The sequence below is a fragment of the Dendropsophus ebraccatus genome, chromosome 4 (genome assembly GCF_027789765.1).
Source record: "Dendropsophus ebraccatus isolate aDenEbr1 chromosome 4, aDenEbr1.pat, whole genome shotgun sequence".
NCBI classification, from domain to species: Eukaryota; Metazoa; Chordata; class Amphibia; order Anura; family Hylidae; genus Dendropsophus; species Dendropsophus ebraccatus.
In genome coordinates this window covers 3,032,450-3,056,622 of record NC_091457.1, presented here as the reverse complement: position 1 = coordinate 3,056,622, position 24,173 = coordinate 3,032,450, and the positions used below count along the sequence as shown (strand labels likewise).

Below are 24,173 nucleotides of genomic sequence, written 5' to 3'. Positions count from 1 at the left end.
CTGCAGTCCTGACATGTAGCGGCAGTCCTGGCATATAGCGGCAGTCCTGGCATATAGCGGCAGTCCCGGCATGTAACCTTCTGAACTGAGTAAGGGCCCTAATACATGGAGCGAAAATTGTCCGAATCAGGACGCTATCGCTCTGAGAGGACACTGGGGAACATGATCAGGTAGTATATATCACAGACAAGGCCTGAGGACACTGGGGAACATGATCAGGTAGTATATATCTTTATTGTTTACTATATACAGCAAGGATTGCACACACATCACTAATGATATACTGTATATATACACATAGGGGGGGAAATTTATCAAACATGGTGTAAAATGAAACTGGCTCAGTTGCCCCTAGCAACCAATCAGATTCCACCTTTCATTACTCACATTCTAAGTAGGTGGAATCTGATTGGTTGCTAGGGGCAACTGAGCCAATTCTTCTTTACACCAGTTTGATAAATCTCCTCCATAGCTTTTGCTGCATCATAAAAGAGCCATGTAGTAGGCTCTCTAAGCGAGCTCCATTCTACCAGATTGGCGCTCGCTTCTGCGGAATATCAGGCCGTGTAATACGGCCTTAAAAGTGGCCGTACACTTCCAATAACTGCTGGCTGAACAATCCTTCAGCTGACAATTATCTGTCCCATCCGGTCCCGTCCTCCCCATACACAGAAATTTGGCACATCTGAGTGTTCCTGTGTTCTCTATGAGAGGGGAAAGCCATAGCCATACAGATCTGATGCCGGCTTATCTCTCTGAGAACAAAGAGGTTGGGCATTGATTTTCCATCAAGCTCGACCCCCTATGTCCACTGATATCATCTGTCAGAGGACTGTCCAGAGAGCCCCATACACCTTACACTGATGGCCGAACCCACCAGGAGCAACAGGTACCACCAACAAAAGAGTAACATGTATGGGGACCTTAAATTGTTGCTAAAATATTTCAGCATTTGGGGCCCCACCTTTAACTTCGCCCAGGGCCACATCTAGTCTAAAACCGGCCCTGCAGAGAGCGGTTGGAGAAGTGCCGCTCGCCATTTCAGCAGTCCTACATATATGAGGGCAACTATACTGCGACCCCACTTATACACCCGAGCGGCCCTCCATATATACCCTACATATACACCAGAGCGGCCCTGCGTATATACCCTACTTATACACCCGAGCGGCCCTCCGTATATACCCTACATATACAACCGAGCGGCCGTCCGTATATACCCTACATATACACCCGAGCGGCCCTGCGTATATACCCTACATATACACCCGAGCGGCCCTCCGTATATACCCTACATATACACCAGAGCGGCCCTGCGTATATACCCTACATATACACCCGAGCGGCCCTGCGTATATACCCTACATATACACCCGAGCGGCCCTCCGTATATACCCTACATATACACCCGAGCGGCCCTCCGTATATACCCTACATATACACCCGAGCGGCCCTCCGTATATACCCTACATATACACCCGAGCGGCCCTCCGTATATACCCTACATATACACCCGAGCGGCCCTCCGTATATACCCTACATATACACCCGAGCGGCCCTCCGTATATACCCTACATATACACCCGAGCGGCCCTCTGTATATACCCTACATATATACGCGAGCGCCCCTATGTATACATCCTACATATATATACACCCGAGTGGCCTTATGTATACACCCTACATATACACCCGAGCGGCCCTACGTATACACCCGAGCGGCCCTACATATACACCCGAGCGGCCCTACATATACACCCGAGCGGCCTTATGTATACATCCTACATATATATACACCCGAGCAGCCTTATGTATACACCCTACATATACACCCGAGCGCCCCTGCGTATACACCCTACATATCTAGCCGAGCGCTCCTATGTATGCATCCTACATATCTACCCGAGCAGTCCTACATATACACCCAAGCGGCCCTACATATACACCCAAGCGGCCCTGCGTATACACCCTACATATATAGCCGAGCGCTCCTATGTATGCATCCTACATATATATACACCCGAGCGGCCTTATGTATACACCCTACATATACACCCGAGCGGCCCTCCATATATACCCTACATATACACCAGAGCGGCCCTGTGTATATACTCTACATATTTACCCGAGCATCCCTGCATATATACCCTACATATATACCCGAGCGCCCCTATGTATACATCCTACATATATATACACCCGAGCGGCCTTATGTATACACCCTACATATACACCCGAGCGGCCCTACATATACACCCGAGCGGCCCTACATATACACCCGAGCGGCCTTATGTATACATCCTACATATATATACACCCGAGCAGCCTTATGTATACACCCTACATATACACCCGAGCGCCCCTGCGTATACACCCTACATATATAGCCGAGCGCTCCTATGTATGCATCCTACATATCTACCCGAGCAGTCCTACATATACACCCAAGCGGCCCTGCGTATACACCCTACATATATACCCGAGCACCCCTATGTATACATCCTACATATACAACCCCGAGCGGCCCTACGTATATACCCTACCTATACACCCAAGCGCCCCCAAGTATACACCCTACATATATATACACCCAAGCGGCCCAATGTATATACCCTAAATATACACCCAAGCGGCCCTACATATACACCCAAGTGGCCCTACATATACACCTGAGCATCCCTGCATATATACCCTACATATATACCCGAGCGCCCCTATGTATACATCCTACATATACACCCGAGCGGCCCTACATATACACCTGAGTGTCCCTACATATATACCCGAGCATCCCTGCATATATACCCTACATATATACCCGAGCATCCCTGCATATATACCCTACATATATACCCGAGCGCCCCTATGTATACATCCTACATATACACCCGAGCGGCCCTACATATACACCTGAGTGTCCCTACATATATACCCGAGCATCCCTGCATATATACCCTACATATATACCCGAGCATCCCTGCATATATACCCTACATATATACCCGAGCGCCCCTATGTATACATCCTACATATACACCCGAGCAGCCCTACATATACACCCATGCAGCCCTGCGTATATACCCTACATATATACCTGAGTGCCCCTATGTATAATAATAATAATAATTTTTATTTATATAGCGCCAACAGATTCCGCAGCACTTTACAATTCTGGGGGGACATACATAGACAAAAAAAAATCGACATTACAGAGATACATATAATTATCCATACATGAGGAGTGAGGTCCCTGCTCGCATGCATGAGCTTACACACTATCAGGAGGGGGTGCGAGACAGAATGGCAGAGGGGCAAAGTGCATCGTTGTTCTTATGGTCCGGCCATCTCTATAAATAAGGCAGTGCGGGTAAGGGGGGGGGTGAACCTGTCACCAGCCAATGCCTGCATGCACAGGTCTAAGTGCTTAAATGCTTGGTGTGTGTGTGTGTGTGTGCGTGTATGTATGTGTCTGTGTGTGTGTGCGTGTATGTATGTGTCTGTGTGTGTGTGTATGTATGTGTCTGTGTGTGTGTGTATGTATGTGTCTGTGTGTGTGTGTGTGCGTGTATGTATGTGTCTGTGTGTGTGTGTGCGTGTATGTATGTGTCTGTGTGTGTGTGTGGTGGAGGTGTCTGTGTGTGTGGTGGAGGTGTCTGTGTGTGTGTGTGGTGGAGGTGTGTGTGTGTGTGGTGGAGGTGTCTGTGTGTGTGTGTGTGTGTGTGTATGTATGTGTCTGTGTGTGTGTGCGTGGTGGAGGTGTCTGTGTGTGTGTGTGGTGGAGGTGTCTGTGTGTGTGCGTGTATGTATGTGTCTGTGTGTGTGTGTGGTGGAGGTGTCTGTGTGTGTGTGTGGTGGAGGTGTCTGTGTGTCTGTGTGTGTGTGTGTGTGTGTGTGGTGGAGGTGTCTGTGTGTATGTATGTGTCTGTGTGTGTGTGTGTGCGTGTATGTATGTGTCTGTGTATGTGTCTGTGTGTGTGTGGAGGGGGGGTTGAGGGTTGAGTCAAAATTAGGGCACCTGGTAAGCCTGTTTGAACAGATGTGTTTTGAGGGCGCTTTGTGTATTGGTGGTGAGTCTGACAGTCTTGGGTAATGGATTCCATAGAACTGGTGCAGCTCGGGTGACGTCCTGGAGACGGGAGTGAGAGGTGCGGATTAAGGTGGATGTTAGTCGTAAGTCATTAGAGGAGCGTAGGGCACGGGTAGGGCGGTAGACAGAGATGAGGGAGGAGATATAGGGAGGTGCAGCACTGTGGAGAGCCTTGTGGGTGAGCAGGAGGACTTTATATTGTATCCTGTGTTTAACAGGGAGCCAGTGTAGTGACTGGCGCAGGGGGAGGAATCTGTATAGCGGCTGGCACAGGGGGGAGGCATCTGTATAGTGACTGGCACAGGGGGGAGGCATCGGTATAGTGACTGGCACAGGGGGGAGGCATCGGTATAGTGACTGGCACAGGGGGGGAGGCATCTGTATAGTGACTGGCACAGGGGGGGAGGCATCTGTATAGTGACTGGTACAGGGGGAGGCATCTGTATAGTGACTGGCACAGGGGGGAGGCATCGGTATAGTGACTGGCACAGGGGGGAGGCATCGGTATAGTGACTGGCACAGGGGGGAGGCATCGGTATAGTGACTGGCACAGGGGGGAGGCATCGGTATAGTGACTGGCACAGGGGGGAAGCATCTGTATAGTGACTGGCACAGGGGGGGAGGCATCTGTATAGTGACTGGCACAGGGGGGAGGCATCTGTATAGTGACTGGCACAGGAGGGGAGGCATCTGTGTAGTGACTGGCACAGGGGGGAGGCATCTGTATAGTGACTGGCACAGGGGGAGGCATCTGTATAGTGACTGGCACAGGGGGGAGGCATCGGTATAGTGACTGGCACAGGGGGGAGGCATCTGTATAGTGACTGGCACAGGGGGGAGGCATCTGTATAGTGACTGGCACAGGGGGGAGGCATCTGTATAGTGACTGGCACAGGGGGGAGGCATCTGTGTAGTGACTGGCACAGGGGGGAGGCATCGGTATAGTGACTGGCACAGGGGGGAGGCATCTGTATAGTGACTGGCACAGGGGAGAGGCATCGGTATAGTGACTGGCACAGGGGGGAGGCATCGGTATAGTGACTGGGACAGGGGGGAGGCATCGGTATAGTGACTGGCACAGGGGGGAGGCATCGGTATAGTGACTGGCACAGGGGGGAGGCATCGGTATAGTGACTGGCACAGGGGGGAGGCATCGGTATAGTGACTGGCACAGGAGGGGAGGCATCGGTATAGTGACTGGCACAGGGGGAGGCATCGGTATAGTGACTGGCACAGGGGAGAGGCATCGGTATAGCGACTGGCACAGGGGGGAGGCATCTGTATAGTGACTGGCACAGGGGGGAGGCATCTGTGTAGTGACTGGCACAGGGGGGAGGCATCGGTATAGTGACTGGCACAGGGGGGAGGCATCGGTATAGTGACTGGCACAGGGGGAGGCATCGGTATAGTGACTGGCACAGGGGGGGAGGCATCGGTATAGTGACTGGCACAGGGGGGAGGCATCGGTATAGTGACTGGCACAGGGGGAGGCATCGGTATAGTGACTGGCACAGGGGGGAGGCATCTGTATAGTGACTGGCACAGGGGGAGGCATCGGTATAGTGACTGGCACAGGGGGAGGCATCGGTATAGTGACTGGCACAGGGGGAGGCATCGGTATAGTGACTGGCACAGGGGGGAGGCATCGGTATAGTGACTGGCACAGGGGGGAGGCATCGGTATAGTGACTGGCACAGGGGGAGGCATCGGTATAGTGACTGGCACAGGGGGAGGCATCGGTATAGTGACTGGCACAGGGGGGAGGCATCGGTATAGTGACTGGCACAGGGGGAGGCATCTGTATAGTGACTGGCACAGGGGGAGGCATCGGTATAGTGACTGGCACAGGGGCGAGGCATCGGTATAGTGACTGGCACAGAGGGGAGGCATCTGTATAGTGACTGGCACAGGAGGGGAGGCATCTGAATAGTGACTGGCACAGGGGGGAGGCATCGGTATAGTGACTGGCACAGGGGGGGAGGCATCTGTATAGTGACTGGCACAGGAGGGGAGGCATCTGTGTAGTGACTGGCACAGGAGGGGAGGCATCGGTATAGTGACTGGCACAGGGGGGGAGGCATCGGTATAGTGACTGGCACAGGGGGGAGGCATCGGTATAGTGACTGGCACAGGGGGGAGGCATCTGTATAGTGACTGGCACAGGGGGGAGGCATCGGTATAGTGACTGGCACAGGGGGGGAGGCATCGGTATAGTGACTGGCACAGGGGGGAGGCATCGGTATAGTGACTGGCACAGGGGGGAGGCATCTGTATAGTGACTGGCACAGGGGGAGGCATCGGTATAGTGACTGGCACAGGGGGGAGGCATCTGTATAGTGACTGGCACAGGGGGGAGGCATCGGTATAGTGACTGGCACAGGGGGGAGGCATCTGTATAGTGACTGGCACAGGGGGGAGGCATCTGTATAGTGACTGGCACAGGGGGGAGGCATCGGTATAGTGACTGGCACAGGGGGGAGGCATCAGTATAGTGACTGGCACAGGGGAGAGGCATCTGTATAGTGACTGGCACAGGGGGGAGGCATCGGTATAGTGACTGGCACAGGGGGGAGGCATCTGTGTAGTGACTGGCACAGGGGGGAGGCATCGGTATAGTGACTGGCACAGGGGGAGGCATCGGTATAGTGACTGGCACAGGGGGGAGGCATCGGTATAGTGACTGGGACAGGGGGGAGGCATCGGTATAGTGACTGGCACAGGGGGGAGGCATCGGTATAGCGGCTGGCACAGGGGGGAGGCATCAGTATAGTGACTGGCACAGGGGGGAGGCATCGGTATAGTGACTGGCACAGGGGGGAGGCATCTGTGTAGTGACTGGCACAGGGGGGAGGCATCTGTATAGTGACTGGCACAGGGGGAGGCATCTGTATAGTGACTGGCACAGGGGGGAGGCATCAGTATAACGGCTGGACATGGGGATGAGCCTGGCCGCTGCATTGAGAATGGACTGGAGAGAGGAGAGTGTAGAGGAAGGAAGGCCGATTAGTAAGGAATTGCAGTAGTCTAGACGGGAAGGAATCAGAGCGACAATGAGAGTTTTAGCCGATTCCACAGGAAGGAAGGGACGGATTGTAGAGATGATTTTTAGATGCAGATTACAGGAACGTGAAAGAGATTTAATGTGAGGAGTGAAGGAAAGATCTGAGTCACACATAACCCCAAGGCAGCGGGCTTGTTGTGTAGGGGCTATGGTTGTACCACAGACAGAGATGGAGATGTCAGGTGGGGGGCGGTGAGCAGATGTATGATGTATACATCCTACATATACACCTGAGTGTCCCTACATATACACCCGAGCATCCCTGCATATAAACCCTACATATATACCCGAGCATCCCTGCATATATACCCTACATATATACCCGAGCACCCCTATGTATACATCCTACATATACACCCGAGCATCCCTGCATATATACCCTACATATATACCCGAGCATCCCTGCATATATACCCTACATATATACCCGAGCATCCCTGCATATATACCCTACATATATACCCGAGCATCCCTGCATATATACCCTACATATATACCCGAGCATCCCTGCATATATGATGTATACATCCTACATATACACCCGAGCATCCCTGCATATATACCCTACATATATACCCGAGCATCCCTGCATATATACCCTACATATATACCCGAGCATCCCTGCATATATACCCTACATATATACCCGAGCATCCCTGCATATATACCCTACATATATACCCGAGCATCCCTGCATATATACCCTACATATATACCCGAGCATCCCTGCATATATACCCTACATATATACCCGAGCACCCCTATGTATACATCCTACATATACACCCAAGTGGCCCTACATATATACCCAAGCACCCCTATGTATACATCCTACATATACACCCAAGTGGCCCTACATATACACCCGAGCATCCCTGCATATATACCCTACATATATACCCGAGCATCCCTGCATATATACCCTACATATATACCCGAGCATCCCTGCATATATACCCTACATATACACCCAAACATCCTTACTTATACACCCAAGCAGCCCTGCGTATATACCCTACATATATACCCCTCAGCAGGATACAAAATGGGGGTCAGGGGCACTACCTACAGGACCTTATACCTTCCCGCGGGCCAGATACTTACTGGGGGGCACCTGGCTAATTACAGGGGGCAACTACCTAGTTAAGAAGCTACTGGGGGCACATGCCTAGCCCCCCCCCCCCCCTTCAGGTAATTTCTGCCCTGCAGCTCAGGGGCCACTTTAGGCAGCTGTACACACTGTCCGGCTACATCAGCAGCTGCCAGCAGAGGGCAGCATCACTCTCCTGCAGGAACACGCGCTGTGTGATCAGGAACCTACAGGGCTGTAGTGGGTGCTCTGCATGGCAAAGGATGGCAATCCCTGGGCACCATCACACCTCTGCCTGAGGCCAGTGTATATGGGTATAGTATGGCAGGATGTGGGCAGTGTATATAAGTATAGTATGGCAGGATGTGGGCAGTATATATAGGTATAATATGGCAGGATGTGGGCAGTGTATATGGGTATAGTATGGCAGGATGTGGGCAGTATATATAGGTATAATATGGCAGGATGTGGGCAGTGTATATGGGTATAGTATGGCAGGATGTGGGCAGTGTATATGGGTATAGTATGGCAGTATGTGGGCAGTGTATATGGGTATAGTATGGCAGGATGTGGGCAGTGTATATAGGTATAGTATGGCACTATGTGGGCAGTGTATATGGGTATAGTATGGCAGTATGTGGGCAGTGTATATGTGTATAGTATGGCAGGATGTGGGCAGTGTATATGGGTATAGTATGGCAGTATGTGGGCAGTGTATATGGGTATAGTATGGCAGGATGTGGGCAGTGTATATGGGTATAGTATGGCAGGATGTGGGCAGTGTATATAGGTATAGTATGGCACTATGTGGGCAGTGTATATGGGTATAGTATGGCAGGATGTGGGCAGTGTATATGGGTATAGTATGGCAGTATGTGGGCAGTGTATATGTGTATAGTATGGCAGGATGTGGGCAGTGTATATGGGTATAGTATGGCAGGATGTGGGCAGTGTATATAAGTATAGTATGGCAGGATGTGGGCAGTGTATATGGGTATAGTATGGCAGGATGTGGGCAGTGTATATGGGTATAGTATGGCAGGATGTGGGCAGTGTATATGGGTATAGTATGGCAGGATGTGGCAGTGTATATGGGTATAGTATGGCAGGATGTGGGCAGTGTATATGGGTATAGTATGGCAGTATGTGGGCAGTGTATATGGGTATAGTATGGCAGGATGTGGGCAGTGTATATGGGTATAGTATGGCAGGATGTGGGCAGTGTATATAGGTATAGTATGGCACTATGTGGGCAGTGTATATGGGTATAGTATGGCAGGATGTGGGCAGTGTATATGGGTATAGTATGGCAGGATGTGGGCAGTGTATAAGGGTATAGTATGGCAGTATGTGGGCAGTGTATATGGGTATAGTATGGCACAATGTGGGCAGTGTATATGGGTACAGTATGGCACAATGTGGGCAGTGTATATGGGTACAGTATGGCAGGATGTGGGCAGTGTATATGGGTATAGTATGGCAGGATGTGGGCAGTGTATATGGGTATAGTATGGCAGGATGTGGGCAGTGTATATGGGTACAGTATGGCAGGATGTGGGCAGTGTATAAGGGTATAGTATGGCACAATGTGGGCAGTGTATATGGGTACAGTATGGCAGTATGTGGGCAGTGTATATGGGTATAGTATGGCACAATGTGGGCAGTGTATATGGGTACAGTATAGCAGGATGTGGGCAGTGTATATGGGTATAGTATGGCAGGATGTGGGCAGTGTATATGGGTATAGTATGGCAGGATGTGGGCAGTGTATATGGGTATAGTATGGCAGGATGTGGGCAGTGTATATGGGTATAGTATGGCAGGATGTGGGCAGTGTATATGGGTATAGTATGGCAGGATGTGGGCAGTGTATATGGGTATAGTATGGCAGGATGTGGGCAGTGTATATAAGTATAGTATGGCAGGATGTGGGCAGTGTATATGGGTATAGTATGGCAGGATGTGGGCAGTGTATATGGGTATAGTATGGCAGGATGTGGGCAGTGTATATGGGTATAGTATGGCAGGATGTGGGCAGTGTATATGGGTATAGTATGGCAGGATGTGGGCAGTGTATATGGGTATAGTATGGCAGTATGTGGGCAGTGTATATGGGTATAGTATGGCAGGATGTGGGCAGTGTATATGGGTATAGTATGGCAGGATGTGGGCAGTGTATATGGGTATAGTATGGCAGGATGTGGGCAGTGTATATGGGTATAGTATGGCAGGATGTGGGCAGTGTATATGTGTATAGTATGGCAGGATGTGGGCAGTGTATATGGGTATAGTATGGCAGGATGTGGGCAGTGTATATAGGTATAGTATGGCACTATGTGGGCAGTGTATATGGGTATAGTATGGCAGGATGTGGGCAGTGTATATGGGTATAGCATGGCAGGATGTGGGCAGTGTATATGGGTATAGTATGGCAGTATGTGGGCAGTGTATATGGGTATAGTATGGCAGGATGTGGGCAGTGTATATGGGTATAGTATGGCAGCATGTGGGCAGTGTATATGGGTATAGTATGGCAGGATGTGGGCAGTGTATATGGGTATAGTATGGCAGTATGTGGGCAGTGTATATGGGTATAGTATGGCAGGATGTGGGCAGTGTATATGGGTATAGTATGGCAGGATGTGGGCAGTGTATATGGGTATAGTATGGCAGGATGTGGGCAGTGTATAAGGGTATAGTATGGCAGTATGTGGGCAGTGTATATGGGTATAGTATGGCAGTATGTGGGCAGTGTATATGGGTATAGTATGGCACAATGTGGGCAGTGTATATGGGTACAGTATGGCAGGATGTGGGCAGTGTATATGGGTATAGTATGGCAGGATGTGGGCAGTGTATATGGGTATAGTATGGCAGGATGTGGGCAGTGTATATGGGTATAGTATGGCAGGATGTGGGCAGTGTATATAGGTATAGTATGGCACTATGTGGGCAGTGTATATGGGTACAGTATGGCAGGATGTGGGCAGTGTATATGGGTATAGTATGGCAGGATGTGGGCAGTGTATATGGGTATAGTATGGCAGGATGTGGGCAGTGTATATGGGTATAGTATGGCAGGATGTGGGCAGTGTATATGGGTATAGTATGGCAGGATGTGGGCAGTGTATATGGGTATAGTATGGCAGGATGTGGGCAGTGTATATGGGTACAGTATGGCAGTATGTGGGCAGTGTATATGGGTATAGTATGGCAGGATGTGGGCAGTATATATAGGTATAATATGGCAGGATGTGGGCAGTGTATATGGGTATAGTATGGCAGGATGTGGGCAGTGTATATGGGTATAGTATGGCAGGATGTAGGCAGTGTATATGGGTATAGTATGGCAGTATGTGGGCAGTGTATATGGGTATAGTATGGCAGGATGTGGGCAGTGTATATGGGTATAGTATGGCAGGATGTGGGCAGTATATATAGGTATAATATGGCAGGATGTGGGCAGTGTATATGGGTACAGTATGGCAGTATGTGGGCAGTGTATATGGGTATAGTATGGCAGGATGTGGGCAGTGTATATGGGTACAGTATGGCAGTATGTGGGCAGTGTATATGGGTACAGTATGGCAGTATGTGGGCAGTGTATATAAGTATAGTTTGGCAGGATGTGGGCAGTGTATATGGGTACAGTATGGCAGGATGTGGGCAGTGTATATGGGTACAGTATGGCAGTATGTGGGCAGTGTATATGGGTACAGTATGGCAGTATGTGGGCAGTGTATATAAGTATAGTTTGGCAGGATGTGGGCAGTGTATATGGGTACAGTATGGCAGGATGTGGGCAGTGTATATGGGTACAGTATGGCAGTATGTGGGCAGTGTATATAGGTATAGTATGGCAGGATGTGGGCAGTGTATATGGGTATAGTTTGGCAGGATGTGGGCAGTGTATTACTATATGTAAACCCCTGTATATCATATATAACAGGTGATGATATATATGCTGTATCTATATACTGCCCCCCCCCATATTACTACAGGTGATGGTATATCTATGCTGTATCTATATACTGCCCCCCCATATTACTACAGGTGATGGTATATCTATGCTGTATCTATATACTGCCCCCCCATATATTCCTACAGGTGATGGTATATCTATGCTGTATCTATATACTGCCCCCCCCATATATTACTACAGGTGATGGTATATATATGCTGTATCTATATACTGCCCCCCCATATTACTACAGGTGATGGTATATCTATGCTGTATCTATATACTGCCCCCCCATATATTACTACAGGTGATGGTATACCTATGCTGTATCTATATACTGCCCCCCCCCCCAATATTACTACCGGTGATGGTATATCTATGCTGTATCTATATACTCCACCCCCCCCATATATTACTACAGGTGATGGTATATCTATGCTGTATCTATATACTGCCCCCCCATATTACTACAGGTGATGGTATATCTATGCTGTATCTATATACTGCCCCCCCATATATTACTACAGGTGATGGTATACCTATGCTGTATCTATATACTGCCCCCCCCCCAATATTACTACCGGTGATGGTATATCTATGCTGTATCTATATACTCCCCCCCCCCCATATATTACTACAGGTGATGGTATATCTATGCTGTATCTATATACTGCCCCCCCATATTACTACAGGTGATGGTATATCTATGCTGTATCTATATAGTGCCCCCCCATATATTACTACAGGTGATGGTATATCTATGCTATATCTATATACTGCCCCCCCCATATTACTACAGGTGATGGTATATCTATGCTGTATCTATATACTACCCCCCTGATATTACTACAGGTGATGGTATATCTATGCTGTATCTATATACTCCCCCCCCCCCATATATTACTACAGGTGATGGTATATCTATGCTGTATCTATATACTCCCCCCGCCCCTTATATTACTACAGGTGATGGTATATCTATGCTGTATCTATATACTACCCCCCTGATATTACTACAGGTGATGGTATATCTATGCTGTATCTATATACTCCCCCCCCCCCCATATATTACTACAGGTGATGGTATATCTATGCTGTATCTATATACTCCCCCCCCCCCCATATATTACTACAGGTGATGGTATATCTATGCTGTATCTATATAATGCCCCCCCCCCATTTTACTACAGGTGATGGTATATCCATGCTGTATCTATATACTGCCCCCCCCATATTACTACAGGTGATGGTATATCTATGCTGTATCTATATACTGCCCCCCCCTTATATTACTACAGGTGATGGTATATCTATGCTGTATCTATATACTGCCCCCCCCCCCCATATTACTACAGGTGATGGTATATCTATGCTGTATCTATATACTGCCCCCCCATATTACTACAGGTGATGGTATATCTATGCTGTATCTATATACTGCCCCCCCAATATATTACAACAGGTGATGGTATATCTATGCTGTATCTATATACTCCCCCCCCATATATTACTACAGGTGATGGTATATCTATGCTGTATCTATATACTGCCCCCCCAATATATTACAACAGGTGATGGTATATCTATGCTGTATCTATATACTGCCCCCCCATATTACTACAGGTGATGGTATACCTATGCTGAATCTATATACTGCCCCCCCATATATTACTACAGGTGATGGTATATCTATGCTGTATCTATATACTGCCCCCCCCCCCCATATTACTACAGGTGATGGTATACCTATGCTGTATCTATATACTGCCCCCCCATATTACTACAGGTAATGGTATACCTATGCTGTATCTATATACTGCCCCCCCATATATTACTACAGGTGATGGTATATCTATGCTGTATCTATATACTGCCCCCCCATATATTCCTACAGGTGATGGTATATCTATGCTGAATCTATATACTGCCCCCCCATATATTACTACAGGTGATGGTATATCTATGCTGTATCTATATACTGCCCCCCCCTTATATTACTACAGGTGAGGGTATACCTATGCTTTATCTATATACTGCCCCCCCCCCACATTACTACAGGTGATGGTATATCTATGCTGTATCTATATACTGCCCCCCCCCATATTACTACAGGTGATGGTATATCTATGCTGTATCTATATACTGCCCCCCCCCCATATTACTACAGGTGATGGTATATCTATGCTGTATCTATATACTGCCCCCCCCCCATATTACTACAGGTGATGGTATATCTATGCTGTATCTATATACTGCCCCCCCCATATTACTACAGGTGATGGTATATCTATGCTGTATCTATATACTGCCCCCCCATATTACCACAGGTGATGGTATATCTATGCTGTATCTATATACTGCCCCCCCCATATTACTACAGGTGATGGTATATCTATGCTGTATCTATATACTCCCCCCCCCATATATTACCACAGGTGATGGTATATCTATGCTGTATCTATATACTACCCCCCTGATATTACTACAGGTGATGGTATATCTATGCTGTATCTATATACTGCCCTCCCCCCGCCCCTTATATTACTACAGGTGATGGTATATCTATGCTGTATCTATATACTACCCCCCTGATATTACTACAGGTGATGGTATACCTATGCTGTATCTATATACTGCCCCCCCCCATATTACTACAGGTGATGGTATATCTATGCTGTATCTATATACTGCCCCCCCCTTATATTACCACAGGTGATGGTGTATCTATGCTGTATCTATATACTCCCCCCCCCCATATATTACTACAGGTGATGGTATATCTATGTTGTATCTATATACTGCCCCCCCATATTACTACAGGTGATGGTATATCTATGCTGTATCTATATACTGCCCCCCCATATATTACTACAGGTGATGGTATATCTATGCTGTATCTATATACTGCCCCCCCCCCATATTACAACAGGTGATGGTATATCTATGCTATATCTATATACTGCCCTCCCCATATTACTACAGGTGATGGTATATCTATGCTGTATCTATATACTGCCCCCCCCATATTACTACAGGTGATGGTATATCTATGCTGTATCTATATACTGCCCCCCCCCATATTACTACAGGTGATGGTATATCTATGCTGTATCTATATACTGCCCCCCCTTATATTACCACAGGTGATGGTATATCTATGCTGTATCTATATACTGCCCCCCATATATTACTACAGGTGATGGTATATCTATGCTTTATCTATATACTGCCCCCCCCCCATATTACTACAGGTGATGGTATATCTATGCTGTATCTATATACTGCCCCCCCCATATTACTACAGGTGATGGTGTATCTATGCTGTATCTATATACTGCCCCCCCCTTATTACTACAGGTGATGGTATATCTATGCTGTATCTATATACTGCCCCCCCCCCCATATTACTACAGGTGATGGTATATCTATGCTGTATCTATATACTGGCCCCCTTATATTACTACAGGTGATGGTATATCTATGCTGTATCTATATACTGCCCCCCCCCCCCCATATTACTACAGGTGATGGTATATCTATATACTGACCTATATACTGATCTATACTGATCCTTCTGCAGACAGATGTATCCGGGCTCCCCCGCTCATGGACATTATGTGGTTAATGTCGGTGGTGACGCCCGCGGGTGATGTGTGGCCCCAGGTGAGTAAACACTTGTACAGAGAGTTCCGGGCGGTGGACGGGCCCCGATTGTCATCTGCTCCGGTGTTTGTCCATTAGTGGACGGTGTAAACACTCAGCACAGCGCTGTGTACACTGTCACCATCTCCTGCCGCAGCATCAATCACCCCCAGTATATACTCCGGGTACTACCACCTTATCGGGGGGTCTCATCAATCACTCCCAGTATATACTCCGGATACTACCACCTTATTGGGGGGTCTCATCAATCACTCCCAGTATATACTCCGGGTACTACCACCTTATTGGGGGGTCTCATCAATCACTCCCAGTATATACTCCGGGTACTACCACCTTATTGGGGGGTCTCATCAATCACTCCCAGTATATACTCCGGATACTACCACCTTATTGGGGGGTCTCATCAATCACTCCCAGTATATACTCCGGGTACTACCACCTTATTGGGGGGTCTCATCAATCACTCCCAGTATATACTCCGGGTACTACCACCTTATTGGGGGGTCTCATCAATCACTCCCAGTATATACTCCGGGTATAACCACCATCTCCTGCCGCAGCGTCAGTCACTCCCAGTATATACTCTGGGTATAACCACCATCTCCTGCCGCAGCGTCAGTCACCCCCAGTATATACTCTGGGTATAACCACCATCTCCTGCCGCAGCCTCAGTCACCCCCAGTATATACTCCGGGTATAACCACCATCTCCTGCCGCAGCCTCAGTCACCCCCAGTATATACTCTGGGTATAACCACCATCTCCTGCCGCAGCATCAGTCACCCCCAGTATATACTCCGGGTATAACCACCATCTCCTGCCGCAGCATCAGTCACCCCCAGTATATACTCCGGTACTACCACCATCTCCTGCCGCAGCATCAGTCACCCCCAGTATATACTCCGGGTATAACCACCATCTCCTGCCGCAGCATCAGTCACCCCCAGTATATACTCCGGGTATAACCACCATCTCCTGCCGCAGCATCAGTCACTCCCAGTATATACTCCGGGTATAACCACCATCTCCTGCCACAGCGTCAGTCACCCCCAGTATATAGTCCGGGTATAACCACCATCTCCTGCCGCAGCATCAGTCACCCCCAGTATATACTCCGGTACTACCACCATCTCCTGCCGCAGCATCAGTCACCCCCAGTATATACTCCGGGTATAACCACCATCTCCTGCCGCAGCATCAGTCACCCCCAGTATATACTCCGGGTATAACCACCATCTCCTGCCGCAGCGTCAGTCACCCCCAGTATATACTCCGGGTATAACCACCATCTCCTGCCGCAGCATCAGTCACTCCCAGTATATACTCCGGGTACTACCACCTTATTGGGGAGTCTCATCAATCACTCCCAGTATATACTCCAGGTACTACCACCTTATTGGGGGGTCTCATCAATCACTCCCAGTATATACTCCGGGTACTACCACCTTATTGGGGGGTCTCATCAATCACTCCCAGTATATACTCCGGGTACTACCACCTTATTGGGGGGTCTCATCAATCACTCCCAGTATATACTCCGGGTATAACCACCATCTCCTGCCACAGCATCAGTCACCCCCAGTATATACTCCGGTACTACCACCTTATTGGGGGGGGGGTCTCATCAATCACTCCCAGTATATACTCCGGGTACTACCACCTTATCGGGGGGTCTCATCAATCACTCCCAGTATATACTCCGGGTACTACCACCTTATTGGGGGGTCTCATCAATCACTCCCAGTATATACTCCGGGTATAACCACCATCTCCTGCCACAGCATCAGTCACCCCCAGTATATACTCCGGTACTACCACCATCTCCTGCCGCAGCATCAGTCACCCCCAGTATATACTCCGGGTACTACCACCTTATTGGGGGGGGGGTCTCATCAATCACTCCCAGTATATACTCCGGGTACTACCACCTTATTGGGGGGGGGGTCTCATCAATCACTCCCAGTATATACTCCGGGTACTACCACCTTATTGGGGGGGGGGTCTCATCAATCACTCCCAGTATATACTCCGGATACTACCACCTTATTGGGGGGGGGGGTCTCATCAATCACTCCCAGTATATACTCCGGGTACTACCACCTTATCGAGGGGGGGGGGGGGGTCTCATCGATCACTCCCAGTATATACTCCGGGTACTACCACCTTATTGGGGGGGGGTCTCATCAGTCACCCCCAGTATATACTCCGGGTATAACCACCATCTCCTGCCGCAGCATCAGTCACCCCCAGTATATACTCCGGGTACTACCACCTTATTGGGGGGGGGGTCTCATCAATCACTCCCAGTATATACTCCGGGTACTACCACCTTATCGGGGGGTCTCATCAATCACTCCCAGTATATACTCCGGGTACTACCACCTTATTGGGGGGGGGGTCTCATCAATCACTCCCAGTATATACTCCGGGTACTACCACCTTATTGGGGGGGGGGTCTCATCAATCACTCCCAGTATATACTCCGGGTACTACCACCTTATTGGGGGGGGGGGTCTCATCAATCACTCCCAGTATATACTCCGGATACTACCACCTTATTGGGGGGGGGGTCTCATCAATCACTCCCAGTATATACTCCGGGTACTACCACCTTATCGAGGGGGGGGGGGGGTCTCATCGATCACTCCCAGTATATACTCCAGGTACTACCACCTTATCGGGGGGTCTCATCAATCACTCCCAGTATATACTCCGGGTACTACCACCTTATTGGGGGGTCTCATCAATCACTCCCAGTATATACTCCGGGTACTACCACCTTATTGGGGGGTCTCATCAATCACTCCCAGTATATACTCCGGGTATAACCACCATCTCCTGCCGAAGCATCAGTCACCCCCAGTATATACTCCGGGTACTACCACCTTATTGGGGGGGGGGTCTCATCAATCACTCCCAGTATATACTCCGGATACTACCACCTTATCGAGGGGGGGGGGTCTCATCGATCACTCCCAGTATATACTCCAGGTACTACCACCTTATCGGGGGGTCTCATCGATCACTCCCAGTATATACTCCGGGTACTACCACCTTATTGGGGGGTCTCATCGATCACTCCCAGTATATACTCCGGGTACTACCACCTTATTGGGGGGGGGGGGTCTCATCAATCACTCCCAGTATATACTCCGGGTACTACCACCTTATTGGGGGGTCTCATCAATCACTCCCAGTATATACTCTGGGTACTACCACCTTATTGGAGGGGGGTCTCATCAATCACTCCCAGTATATACTCCGGGTATAACCACCTTATTGGGGGGTCTCATCAATCAGTGCCCAGTCTCCGGGATCAGACCCCCAGTACACAGCCATCTTCTGGGATTGTCTTACACAGCATTCTGCTACATACAATGTGTTATCTGTTGCCCAGCACGTGAAACATGATCCAGTATATAGATACTTCATAGCGAGGAGACATCTCCTCCCCCTAAGAGATGAGCCAATTTACAGGATTAAGAAAGCAAAGTGTTTGGTTACACTCGGCCGTCGGTTTGTGAGAGCTCCGCTCCGGGTGCCAGGAGAAGCTGAATGCAGTCCTGCACAGTCCTGGAAACTTTTCCCAGGACTGCACCCATCTTTTCCAGAGACCCGGAGTGGAGTTCCGATAACCCGGCGGCCGAGTGTAACGAAACGCTTTGCTTTATTAATTCTGTAAATTCGCTCATCTGTCATCCCAATCCACTGTACATAGATATACATCTGTCTGCAGGAGCCATTAGGGGGCGCTCTAGAGCTACTATATACAGGGGGCTTACCCCCTACTCCTGCGGCATCTCCACCGGCTTACCCCCTACTCCTGCAGCATCTGCCCCAGCTTACCCCCTACTCCTGCGGCATCTGCACCAGCTTACCCCCTACTCCTGCAGCATCTGCCCCAGCTTACCCCCTACTCCTGCAGCATCTGCCCCAGCTTACCCCCTACTCCTGCGGCATCTGCACCAGCTTACCCCCTACTCCTGCGGCATCTCCACCAGCTTACCCTCTACTCCTGCGGCATCTGCACCAGCTTACCCCCTACTCCTGCAGCATCTCCACCAGCTTACCCTCTACTCCTGCGGCATCTGCACCAGCTTACCCCCTACTCCTGCGGCATCTGCACCAGCTTACCCCCTACTCCTGCAGCATCTGCCCCAGCTTACCCCCTACTCCTGCAGCATCTGCCCCGGCTTACCCCCTACTCCTGCAGCATCTGCACCGGCTTACCCCCTACTCCTGCAGCATCTGCACCAGCTTACCCCCTACTCCTGCAGCATCTGCCCCGGCTTACCCCCTACTCCTGCAGCATCTGCACCGGCTTACCCCCTACTCCTGCAGCATCTGCACCAGCTTACCCCCTACTCCTGCGGCATCTCCACCAGCTTACCCTCTACTCCTGCGGCATCTCCACCAGCTTACCCTCTACTCCTGCGGCATCTGCACCAGCTTACCCCCTACTCCTGCGGCATCTGCACCAGCTTACCCCCTACTCCTGCAGCATCTGCCCCAGCTTACCCCCTACTCCTGCAGCATCTGCCCCAGCTTACCCCCTACTCCTGCGGCATCTGCACCAGCTTACCCCCTACTCCTGCGGCATCTCCACCAGCTTATCCCCTACTCCTGCGGCATCTCCACCAGCTTACCCCCTACTCCTGCGGCATCTCCACCAGCTTACCCCCTACTCCTGCGGCATCTGCACCAGCTTATCCCCTACTCCTGCGGCATCTGCACCAGCTTAACCCCTACTCCTGCAGCATCTCCACCAGCTTATCCCCTACTCCTGCAGCATCTGCACCAGCTTACCCCCTACTCCTGCGGCATCTGCACCAGCTTACCCCCTACTCCTGCGGCATCTGCACCAGCTTACCCCCTACTCCTGCGGCATCTGCCCCAGCTTACCCCCTACTCCTGCGGCATCTGCACCAGCTTACCCCCTACTCCTGCGGCATCTGCCCCAGCTTACCCCCTACTCCTGCGGCATCTGCACCAGCTTACCCCCTACTCCTGCGGCATCTGCACCAGCTTACCCCCTACTCCTGCGGCATCTCCACCAGCTTACCCCCTACTCCTGCGGCATCTGCACCAGTTTACCCCCTACTCCTGCGGCATCTGCACCAGCTTACCCCCTACTCCTGCGGCATCTCCACCAGCTTACCCCCTACTCCTGCGGCATCTCCACCAGCTTACCCCCTACTCCTGCGGCATCTGCACCAGCTTACCCCCTACTCCTGCGGCATCTCCACCAGCTTACCCCCTACTCCTGCGGCATCTGCACCAGCTTACCCCCTACTCCTGCAGCATCTGCACCAGCTTACCCCCTACTCCTGCAGCATCTCCACCAGCTTACCCCTTACTCCTGCGGCATCTCCACCAGCTTACCCCCTACTCCTGCAGCATCTCCACCAGCTTACCCTCTACTCCTGCGGCATCTCCACCAGCTTACCCCCTACTCCTGCGGCATCTCCACCAGCTTACCCCCTACTCCTGCGGCATCTCCACCAGTTTACCCCCTACTCCTGCGGCATCTCCACCAGCTTACCCCCTACTCCTGCAGCATCTGCACCAGCTTACCCCCTACTCCTGCGGCATCTCCACCAGCTTACCCCCTACTCCTGCGGCATCTGCACCAGCTTACCCCCTACTCCTGCAGCATCTCCACCAGCTTACCCCCTACTCCTGCGGCATCTCCACCAGCTTACCCCCTACTCCTGCGGCATCTCCACCAGCTTACCCCCTACTCCTGCAGCATCTCCACCAGCTTACCCCCTACTCCTGCGGCATCTCCACCAGCTTACCCCCTACTCCTGCGGCATCTCCACCAGCTTACCCCCTACTCCTGCGGCATCTGCACCAGCTTACCCCCTACTCCTGCAGCATCTCCACCAGCTTACCCCCTACTCCTCCAGCATCTCCACCAGCTTACCCCCTACTCCTGCGGCATCTCCACCAGCTTACCCCCTACTCCTGCGGCATCTCCACCAGCTTACCCCCTACTCCTGCGGCATCTGCACCAGCTTACCCCCTACTCCTGCAGCATCTGCCCCAGCTTACCCCCTACTCCTGCGGCATCTCCACCAGCTTACCCCCTACTCCTGCAGCATCTGCACCAGCTTACCCCCTACTCCTGCGGCATCTGCACCAGCTTACCCCCTACTCCTGCGGCATCTCCACCAGCTTACCCCCTACTCCTGCGGCATCTGCAACAGCTTACCCCCTACTCCTGCGGCATCTCCACCAGCTTACCCCCTACTCCTGCGGCATCTCCACCAGAGATGCCACTGTGATCCTGTCTCACTTGCAGTCATGGCCGTGCTTCATCTCTTTATTCCATGTGTCATGTCCTCTTCTCTGATTGCCCCCTCCCAGGTATACAGGACCTTACACTACACTTGCCCATTGTCCCCTGTTTCCGTCTCTCACTCACTGTATATGGAAAGATGGGCAGAAGATCACAGTGTACAGTCAGTAAGGACTGGGAGTTATTACAGTATTACCTGATAACTTGTAATAGAGGAGCAAGCAGGAAGTTGTAAATATGAGAGAAAAATTATGGGAGTTATAGTCCTTAAAGGTGTTATGTGGAGAAAGGAAAAAGGTTTTTTGTTTTTTTTTACTGTCTTTAACATCTGCAATCCTGTGGGGGTCATCCTCTGCTGCCCCAGGTCACATACAGACAGCTCAGGTGTGTGTGGGGGTCATCCTCTGCAGCCCCAGGTCACATACAGACAGCTCAGGTGTGTGTGGGGGTCATCCTCTGCAGCCCCAGGTCACATACAGACAGCTCAGGTGTGTGGGGGTCATCCTCTGCAGCCCCAGGTCACATACAGACAGCTCAGGTGTGTGGGGGTCATCCTCTGCAGCCCCAGGTCACATACAGACAGCTCAGGTGTGTGGGGGTCATCCTCTGCAGCCCCAGGTCACATACAGACAGCTCAGGTGTGTGTGGGGGTCATGCTCTGCAGCCCCAGATCACATACAGACAGCTCAGGTGTGTGGGGGTCATCCTCTGCAGCCCCAGGTCACATACAGACAGCTCAGGTGTGTGGGGGTCATCCTCTGCAGCCCCAGGTCACATACAGACAGCTCAGGTGTGTGGGGGTCATCCTCTGCAGCCCCAGGTCACATACAGACAGCTCAGGTGTGTGGGGGTCATCCTCTGCAGCCCCAGGTCACATACAGACAGCTCAGGTGTGTGTGGGGGTCATCCTCTGCAGCCCCAGGTCACATACAGACAGCTCAGGTGTGTGGGGGTCATCCTCTGCAGCCCCAGGTCACATACAGACAGCTCAGGTGTGTGTGGGGGTCATCCTCTGCAGCCCCAGGTCACATACAGACAGCTCAGGTGTGTGGGGGTCATCCTCTGCAGCCCCAGGTCACATACAGACAGCTCAGGTGTGTGGGGGTCATCCTCTGCAGCCCCAGGTCACATACAGACAGCTCAGGTGTGTGGGGGTCATCCTCTGCAGCCCCAGGTCACATACAGACAGCTCAGGTGTTTGTGGGGGTCATCCTCTGCAGCCCCAGGTCACATACAGACAGCTCAGGTGTGTGGGGGTCATCCTCTGCAGCCCCAGGTCACATACAGACAACTCAGGTGTGTGGGGGTCATCCTCTGCAGCCCCAGGTCACATACAGACAGCTCAGGTGTGTGGGGGTCATCCTCTGCAGCCGCAGGTCACATACAGACAGCTCAGGTGTGTGGGGGTCATCCTCTGCAGCCCCAGGTCACATACAGACAGCTTAGGTGTGTGGGGGGTCATCCTCTGCAGCCCCAGGTCACATACAGACAGCTCAGGTGTGTGTGGGGGTCATCCTCTGCAGCCCCAGGTCACATACAGACAGCTCAGGTGTGTGGGGGTCATCCTCTGCAGCTCCAGGTCACATACAGACAGCTCAGGTGTGTGGGGGTCATCCTCTGCAGCCCCAGGTCACATACAGACAGCTCAGGTGTGTGGGGGTCATCCTCTGCAGCCGCAGGTCACATACAGACAGCTCAGGTGTGTGGGGGTCATCCTCTGCAGCCGCAGGTCACATACAGACAGCTCAGGTGTGTGGGGGTCATCCTCTGCAGCCCCAGGTCACATACAGACAGCTTAGGTGTGTGGGGGGTCATCCTCTGCAGCCCCAGGTCACATACAGACAGCTCAGGTGTGTGTGGGGGTCATCCTCTGCAGCCGCAGGTCACATACAGACAGCTCAGGTGTGTGTGGGGGTCATCCTCTGCAGCCGCAGGTCACATACAGACAGCTCAGGTGTGTTGGGGTCATCCTCTGCAGCCCCAGGTCACATACAGACAGCTCAGGTGTGTG

The 24,173-nt window shown here is 50.9% G+C and overlaps 2 protein-coding genes across 2 annotated transcripts in view; both read left to right on the top strand.

Annotated features, from left to right (window-relative positions):
- Positions 1 to 22,216, top strand: part of LOC138789159 (uncharacterized) — a 37,789-nt gene extending 15,573 nt beyond the window's left edge. The window contains exon 2 of the mRNA XM_069967763.1: positions 19,691 to 22,216. Coding sequence (XP_069823864.1) covers positions 19,691 to 22,216 — 2,526 coding nt within the window. The remainder of the gene's footprint in view (positions 1 to 19,690) is intronic.
- The window catches only part of CALCB (calcitonin related polypeptide beta), a 64,993-nt gene that overhangs the window by 2,502 nt on the left and 38,318 nt on the right, over positions 1 to 24,173 (top strand). The window lies entirely within an intron of this gene.